The 9335-nt window shown below is 31.3% G+C and overlaps 1 protein-coding gene across 1 annotated transcript in view; it reads left to right on the plus strand.

Moving 5' to 3' along the window:
- Positions 1 to 1323: 1323 nt before the first annotated feature.
- The window catches only part of LOC124363333, a 62056-nt gene continuing 54044 nt past the window's right edge, over positions 1324 to 9335 (plus strand). The window contains exon 1 of the mRNA XM_046818581.1: positions 1324 to 1373. Coding sequence (XP_046674537.1) covers positions 1324 to 1373 — 50 coding nt within the window. The remainder of the gene's footprint in view (positions 1374 to 9335) is intronic.

Raw genomic sequence — 9335 nt, forward strand, 5'->3', positions numbered from 1 at the left:
TGACAATTAAATGTTCATTGAAGTAAGAGCTCTTACAAAACTGTAACAAATATTTTATGTAAAAGAAATAACAAAATTTCCAGTAATTGTTTCTAAAAGGGGACATCTCCCCATAACGTTCAACGATGGGACTATAGGAAGGGCGAGAGTATTGAGGGGGTTGGGAATCGTTCCAGGACGGAACGCTATTGAAAGCGTTTGCAAAAGCGGATAGTGACCGAGTGAAGAAGGCTCAAACAGCTGTTCTCTAACTCTCCAAACAAGTAAGACAAAGGAGAAGAACCCAAAAAAGAAAAAAAGAAGACAAGGAAGCAACAGATAACCAGGAATGTGGTGCAGGAGAATTTTAAATGCTCAAGTAATACAGCTTTTGTTTGATTGTTCCTTTTCGGAACATTGTATTTTGTTAACCTAGGTACAAATATTTCCAAAATTAATACAGATAATACGTTGAAAATTTTTTTGGTTACTTATGTGTATATTCCCTAGATTGGGTAGTAAAATCAGACATTTGGTTAAGAAATAAAATAATTTAAAAAATATTACAAAGGGAACTTTTAATTTTTTTTGTTTTTCAAATTTTAAATATTTTATATTTCAATTTATGTTTATTGCAAAGCATTCATTTTTGTACCCAATGTCAGTATTAGCACACTATATACCTAGTAAAGATTCCAAGTGGATAGCTCAATTCATTCCCAAGATGTATGTACCTTAGTATTACATGTATTCCTTATGGCAGGCCTTTCATTGACATCTCCCCTTAGAAAATAAGTGGCTAATATGTTTACCACTTTTAAGGTTCCATCAGTACTTAAACTATATAATCATTTGTTTATAATTTTATAATTATAATCAGTTCACCATGCTCTTGAAATTGCTCCCCTATCTGTATGAATTTTGAACTGATTTGTCCATTTAGTAGGAAAATATATGATTCATTTTAACAGACTTCAAAATTTTCCATTTATTGACGGGATTAGTAAAGGAAACATAAATGCACTGGGAAGTAAATATTAGTTAATGTTCGGTTGTAATTGATCTAACATCCCAAGTTTTACTAATTTTGGCATTGTTTCTTAAAAATGATATGTACATATTTTTATCTCTTGATACATTTATATTTGTTCATTTTAAAATGCAAGGGAAGGTTTATAAATCAGTTGAGACTAGCAAACTATTTGAAAAATATTCAAAACTTATGTTATGTAATTTATCCCACGAATATTGTTTTTCAGCCATTAATTACCGATTCAAATAACTCTATCATGTTAATGTTATCTCTCGTTGTTCACACTAATGAGATCGTTAATTAAAAGTTAGATGAAAGAACAGCTGATGGCAGAGTTTACACTGGAGTCCACATCCTCCTGGTGAGTGACGGAAGCTGTGTGCAAGAAACTAATTACTGAAACTGAGTTCAAGACACCTTAGCAAATGGTTTACTTGAGAGATGAACTATGTTAGAGATAAAACTGTTAAAAAGTTAATAAACAAATACTAAGTGACTTCATATTACATTTGTTTCATATCTTAAAAGTATCTTTATGCAAATTATAATTTTTTGAGTTGAATTGTTTGTAAAATTGGTTTAATGGTTTCTAAACATTTCTCTTGAACATTCTATGGGTTTTAAGACAAATCTTAAGTTGCGTAACACACTTTAAAACAACAAAAGCCAAAGAAAACTTTTGTCATTTGAGGAATATTATTTTCTTAAGCTATTCTCTTACAACACCTACTAGCCAGATGATATAAATTGATCTACTGAAATTGCCCATTAGAATTAATTGAATTATACAGTTTCCTCCTATTTTGTACGTACTGTTGAGTTTTTGTATTATATATAAGATCACTTATGATCAGTAATTTTATAGCAATACAGGACACGTTTCACATAAAAAAAAAAATTATGGTTGCCTGTAAAGTCGGTTTTACGGCGAAGATTTTACGTGACAACGTATTTTTCTCGGTAGAATATTTATTGATATGAATATTATTAAATTGCACAATAGGAACAAGGAATTGAATGAAAATAAGAATTGCACAAATTTTAACTATAGAAATATATTTTGTTTACTAAAACATTGTACATAATTTGAAATTAATTAAAGTTTGTTATTGTAAATGGTAAAGTTGAATAAAACATTTACTAAAATTGGAATTTGAAATTCTTGCTAAACACAGTTAAATTCTAACTCCGCGCGTGGTGATTGGTCGGTTTAGTTCGTTTGTTTGGTCGCACTGTTATGACAGGTTAGAGGTTATAATTTGTTATTTTAAATGTTTGACTAGCAATACGCGCTGTTTCTTCTCAATCGACTGAATTACGATTGATTGCAGAGTGATTTAAACTAATAATTTACTTAACACTATCAACATTTGTCAATAGTATGACATAACCTATAAACTCAGTTTCTCAACTTTTGTGTCAATCTAACAATTAATCAATCAATCATAGTTTACGATAATGAAATATCAGTGTACAATTATTTACCTTTATTGTTGTAGTTGTTATAAATGACGAATCTAAGCACTCCACATTTTCACGAATAAACATAGTTATCTGCTTTATCCCGTGCGGCGGACCCACAGTTATCTGCTTTATCCCGTGCGGATCCCGTGCGGCGGACCCACTGGACGGGCATCGTAACGTTACCGGGCGTTACACTTTTTCATGAGTGACTCTGAGCCGCAACCTAATTTAAGACGAAAGAAATTAAAAGTTTGATCTAGTAAATAATATAGTTTATTTCTTTAATTTGTGAGTGCATTAGATAATTTTAACAAATAAATGCTTTCGAATTCTCTAATATAGGTATGTTACTTATCTTATATCAATCACAGAATATAAAAATAAAGAAAGGAATAGTTAAAATATTTACAAATAATTACTTAGCGTTAACAATTTCATTCATTAAGCAGTTTCTTCCGGCGATGACTTAAAAAATCGCAAACGGCTGCAAAGTTGTCTGTGTTTTCTTATAAAATACACTGTTTCCTCTGTATTCTTCTAAACATAAATATAAATAAACCTTTAAGTTTTTTAAACTTTGTGTGTGTGTGTGTGTGTGTGGTGTGTGTGTGTGTGTGTGTGTGTGTGTGTGTGTGTGTGTGTGTGTGTGGTGATACTCAATCACGTAAAGCTACTAGAGTGATAATATTTAAAGTTTACGTTGACATTTTAAGGATTCGTGGGTAACAAATATCCTTCCCATTCCTATTTCAAAAATCAAATCGCGCTACGCCCTACTGCTCCTGAAGGCTCTATTTTTGGGTTCATCAGCGGAACGTAAATGTGTTTTTGTAATAACCTGTTATTTTAAGCATTATAATTTTTTTACAGAAGTAGACTTTAAAAAAATGCACATGCGTATACTCGTACTTTCTTGATTAGTTAAAAAAGCTAACTCGATGGTGGTACCGGAAATATCTTAGACCGGACGAAAGTTACAATGCCAAAAATAAACCTTTATGGCCAAGGTGGGCTTTCAGACCTGTGTATGTAGATTTTTAATCAAGTCGACAAGGAAAACTCAACCATGCTATCGAAAATATAATTTATTAGAAACAGAAATGCTCATACAAGCACAAGACCTAAAATAAAAACCATATTAAATTCTAAATTTTGTTTAACGTCTGAGGTTCTAAACTATGCACAGTGTAATAATATTGACCTAAAATATGCCTACTTCTGTTTCAAAAATACAGAGCCCGCCCACAATTTATGACGTCATAGGTCAGTTAAATTGAAAACAATGAACTTGCTGTATACACGGTGAAAATCATGGCCATAAACTCCTGTTTATATCAACCTTAATAGTTTTGAGCCGCAAATCTCTACATTATAGTATATTATAGGTGATCTTTCTCGAATAGCATGATACTGCAGGTTTAGGCTGGTTTCAGATTGATAGGCTCATCTTTTTGGTTACCTTATATTTGGTTTCATTCTATAGGACAACCAACTAACATATTATAGGGAATTTCATTGCTTCTTTCAAACATATAATAGACAATTATTTATTATTAAAATTTTGTTGCACTTGCAAATAGTTTTAAATATCAACGATATTGTGTTATATGTCCGGTGTTTGTATACGATACAACAAGGTTACAATACAATACAATCGGAGTTCTTATATGAAAATTAACAACTATCTTTCTTCAAACAATAGTCAACGCTACTATACTTTCGACTTCTAGTAAGTGATCTTCTGGTATAACTAAGTATTAAAATTTTTGTAATATTTCAGAGTTTTAATTTGAGTTTAACGGAATATTTCATTTCTTTTTTAATTTGTTGATACTGGCAATCTAAAAATGGACTCCAGAATATTAGCTCATTAAGTTTTCTACTAACATGACCTTAAAGTTATATTAAAATAGAACTTGTATATATGAGAAAGTTGCATTTGGATTTATGATTAATATACGGGAGAAGAGGTTTCAGTTAGGAATTTAAATTTTGTCTCATTTAGTTCTTAGTAATCGTTTTGTACGTATATAAGCCCTGCAAACCGAAATAAATAGAAAGTGACTTTACTTGAAAGGCGATGTGTAATAGGACTTGGTATAGCACACCAGTTGCTTTTGTAAAAAGTCGGGTTGCCACAATGTGGGATGTAGTCTGTAATGAATCCTTTGTCTCGTCCATAATCTTTCTTATTCCACCAACGGATTTATTGTCTTTCTTTGTAACAATATTATTTTGTTTCATAACATAAAACTTTTTATACAAACTTTTCATTGTCCTTATGAAGGTTGTATTTAATTTTGTTATTAAATAATTAGGTTTATTGGAACATTTAAGTTAATTTTCAAACGATACGTGCTCTCGTAGTAGAATGAAAGTCGTCGATGAGCGCAAAGTAATTAATTTTAACAAGAATAAGTTAATTTATTTTATGCATTTCACAGAAGTACAAAATAGTTTTTAAATGTCCAGATTAAAAAATTAAACAGTAATAGAATGAGAAGAGAGAAAGAATATTTATAAAGCATATCAAGCACGTTTCACATACCTAATACTTACTCGATATTACCGCAATTTTTAGGTCTCGATAAAATCCAAAAAACTTGACCTATTGATGAATTTTAACACTGATTTTTGGAGCTACTTATCACAATAAAATTTAGGGCCGTCGCTTTAAATGTTCTTTATAGTCAAAAATGAAAACGAATAACATCTTTGATCGAAATCATTGGTAAATACGATATTATTCACTTAGGTATTCTAACAGAATGTATAAAATTATCGAAGACTATTAATTTAACCCTATGGCTGATTACATCTACAGGGCTGGTTTACCTCAGATGTTCTTGCAGCATACGCCACATGTAAGTTTATAAATTTAATAAATAAATAGCTATGGGAGGTTAAAATTAGAATTGTAAATGCATAGGTAAATTTAAAAAGTGTTTTCTCAAGAAAGTATCCGCAGAAGAACCAAGATGAAGATCAAGAAAGAATGATACAGAAATATCTGTTTGCCTGGAATTCGACTACGATAACTTATTCCGATAGGGTAGAAACAGTGCAAAATTGATTTCTTCAGACTTATAACTGGATGTCAGTATACCAGTTAGATGATTCGGTTATGAGCTAATGTAAGTCAGGGACAGGGCAGTACTCTAGGCTCTGACTTGCGAATCCTGCGGTATTTTCAATCTTTGGCGTATCATTTTGTTGTGTCAAAATGTTTTGGTGTCCAAAAACCTTCTCTATGGAAACTTTTGCAAATAGGGAAATTTTATATTAAAATTACGCATTTTGTAAGAGCAATTTGTTGTTAACCAATTTAATTTTGTTACATTGAATGCTGCATCATTTTAATACATCTTTATTACTGAAGTTGCAAGATTAGCTAAATTATTAACGCACTATTGCAGGTTATAAATAGTTCAAGCAAGATTTTGTTCAAGTAAAGTTAAATATTATGTATGTAATATTCAACAGTAAGAATAAGTTAATATATCAAGATTTAAAGGTTTGGAGTAAATAATTTAGGAAGGAACATAGTATAGTTACAATTTTAGCTTTGAAGTTTTGCCTGTAACATAAAGTTTACATGTGAAAATAAGAAGGTTAATTTAAACTTTACTTAGTAACAACAAATGTAATAAATTTGTCATTAAACCTCATTTCTTTGAATATTGGTTCAAAATTATTTTATTGAATGCCAATTTTAATGAACTGTGATTTAGTAAAGAATATTTAAAATAATTAGAGAATGTATTGTCATGTATATCATTACCAATAGTCAACAAAAACAAAATGTTACTTTGCGGAGAAAAAGAATTATTTCAGAAGAGCACTCTTTTTAAACACTTTTTTTAGTTTTTTATTTCCACAATCTATATTTCGAGTTCGAACAGTCCATCTTCAGATACTCTTCAAATCTGAAATTTACATTGTGGAAACAAAAACTAAAAAAGGGCTAAAAGGTGTATTTTTCTTATTTATATGAAACAATTTTTGAGGCTATATTACTCATAAAATAATGTATTTCTTAACCTATCCTTACAGTTCTCAATATTGTTATACTTACTTTGTAATTATAAAATCTGCTTCGTTCTAGAGTTTAGGCCCCAAAATACTGTTCTCCAAATTAAAAACCCTACTATTCTCAAATGGATTAGTACATCCCATTACCACCTCTTTAATAAAGGCATTTTTCATTATATTTGTTTTTGAAATGAGAAAATGTTTTCAATATCATTCCGACTACATATCTTGAGTGTTTTATATGCCATTTAATGCCTATGAGGTTTCATTTATTAAACATAAAATTACGCTTAAGGCCGCGGGTATGTACTATTTAAATACTACATCATTAATAATTGACATGAATATATTATACTGAATAATTATAAACTGATAATTACGTTATGAACATAAAATCTCACATATTTAAAAATACAGACTCCACCACCTCCGAGTCTCATGTTTATGCTTTACCTAGTCTAGGCACATAAAATACTCAAAATACTCATAAAATACTCCTTGCCCTATTGTGATTTAAATATACCTATTTGGGATATAGCGGTGCTTCAGTAAACTTTGGTTTTTGTAATTTAGCATAAAGCTTTAAACCATTTCTAAGCGTTGCAAACCATAAATATACAATTAATTGAACAGAAAATTTTTTAATTTCTTTGAAAAATGTACAAAATAACTTTCTATAAATGTGAGAATATAATATTCTATTTATAGTTAACCCTTTCTATTCATAAATCAATCTAGTCATATAACGGTTGGATAATGTTGCTGTTTGTGTTTGAGAGCGCAAATGCTAATATCAATACCAAAATTATAATCTTAATTTTATAATATGAATGATAATGACTATGAAACTGGCTAGGAAAACATGTTATTGTACTATAAAATTACGAGCATTAAAGTAAGTACTACATTGTACCAAATGGACGAAAAACATGGGGTAGTTTTAATAAATAATATGTATTGCAAAGTTTACTTATAAGTTTAATTCTGTCAAATAAAACGTACAGGCACTACGTTTAGGTGTTAAAATAAAAAGTATTACCACGTTGCTGCAAAAATAGAGTAATAATTAACCTAACTGATATCATGGTGGGTGGGTCTGGCGGTTCCTATGTTCTTTTGCCTACGATTTTAATCATTTAGTACAACTTAAAAATGACTTCTCTTCACATTATGTTGACTCACACACCGTGGTATTAGCACATTGGCTCGAAACTACAGTTGTAGTCATAGAAAGGAAAAAAACATCAAGGTAGTCCTCAAAGAATAATCATTCTCATATTAAAGAACTCGATGATGACGGTATTAGACATTTATCATGACGACGTGGTCTCGTTAGAAGGACATCACTAGAATCATCACCATCGCCATCTGTTTTAATATACCAAATAAATTATCATCATGCCTTAGTTATTTAATTATAATGAGTTCACATAGTAATCTCGCATGAAAGGACTAATTTATATTAAAAACTTTAAAATTTTACTTACAGAGAAGGCGTGCGAGGTGGTAACCGGTGCACTGTAAAATTGCTACAAAGCTCAAGGTAGAGAAAACTACTAGAAGAACCAATTAGATTATTATTCCACCAAGAATTTAGTCCCAAGAACATAGGGAAACATAATATTAACAGGGGTGGGAGTATTTAAAGTATGTGCAAGGGTTTTACAAATTAAACTTCAAAACAATTAATGAATCGAAAATCAGATATTTTTATACACAGCGACACCAGTTTTTCCCACCTGCGATAGGAAGGGATATTTTATGTTTGAGCAAAAATGTATTGTTTATTTATCATTATGCAGACAATTATTCTCAAGTTCTTCTTCTTTGTGTTACAGGAACCGTCTCCTGAGCGGGTTACGTTGTCGTATGGCTTTCAATTCGAATGGAGAAAGGACATTTTGCTCGACATACGTGAGGCAGGTATCAAATTGCATGTATCGGAAAGGTTAGTTTTGTGATGGGATGCACACAGATTTCCACTTTTATTATAATATATGTTTTCAAACAATCGTATGTGATCCACAGTTTTTATAAGCGATTACTGAATTGCATCCGTTACTGAACGAATCCTTTAATATTTACTTTGCTGACAAGAGTTTATTGAGAAATATATGACTGGAATCCGATATGTAGCATTCTATCTGCCCATTTGTCTGTCGGAGGCGTTATTTATCATATTGTGAAGACTATTGGAGAAGATATAAGCCATCGTGTAGGACTATCCTGATAACCCATGCATGATAATGTGAGCGAACGTAGTCCTAAACTATACCAAATCTCCTGCCAGATTCATGATAATATATTTCTATTGAAATTAAATGAAAAATATATTGTAAATTCTAAGATACATTAAACCAGACCGAAGTACGGTAAGACGCGCGCCGACAACAACGCTAATCCCTTACCACGCATAAACGTGTTCCTACATATTACTAAAATTTATAGATTAATTATTGTCCCATCAACATTTTTGCAATACCAACATTTAAAACATCGTTACAATAATAATATAAACAGTTCAGATTTGACATGAAGCCTCTCCGCCAGAATCTTGCTACAATACACTCCGTCACACGCTCAGTCACACACTTTGTCAAACACTCAGTCACACACTTTGTCACAAGCTCAGTCACAAGCTCAGTCACACGCTCAGCCACACACTTCGTCAAACACTCAGTTACACACTTCGTCACAAGCTCAGTCACACGCTCAGTCACACACTTAGTCAAACACTCAGTTACACCCTTTGTCACAAGCTCAGTCACACGCTCAGTCACACACTTAGTCAAACACTCAGTTACACACTTTGTCACAAGCTCAGTCA

This window comes from Homalodisca vitripennis, chromosome 5 (genome assembly GCF_021130785.1).
Source record: "Homalodisca vitripennis isolate AUS2020 chromosome 5, UT_GWSS_2.1, whole genome shotgun sequence".
In the NCBI taxonomy this organism is placed as follows: Eukaryota; Metazoa; Arthropoda; class Insecta; order Hemiptera; family Cicadellidae; genus Homalodisca; species Homalodisca vitripennis.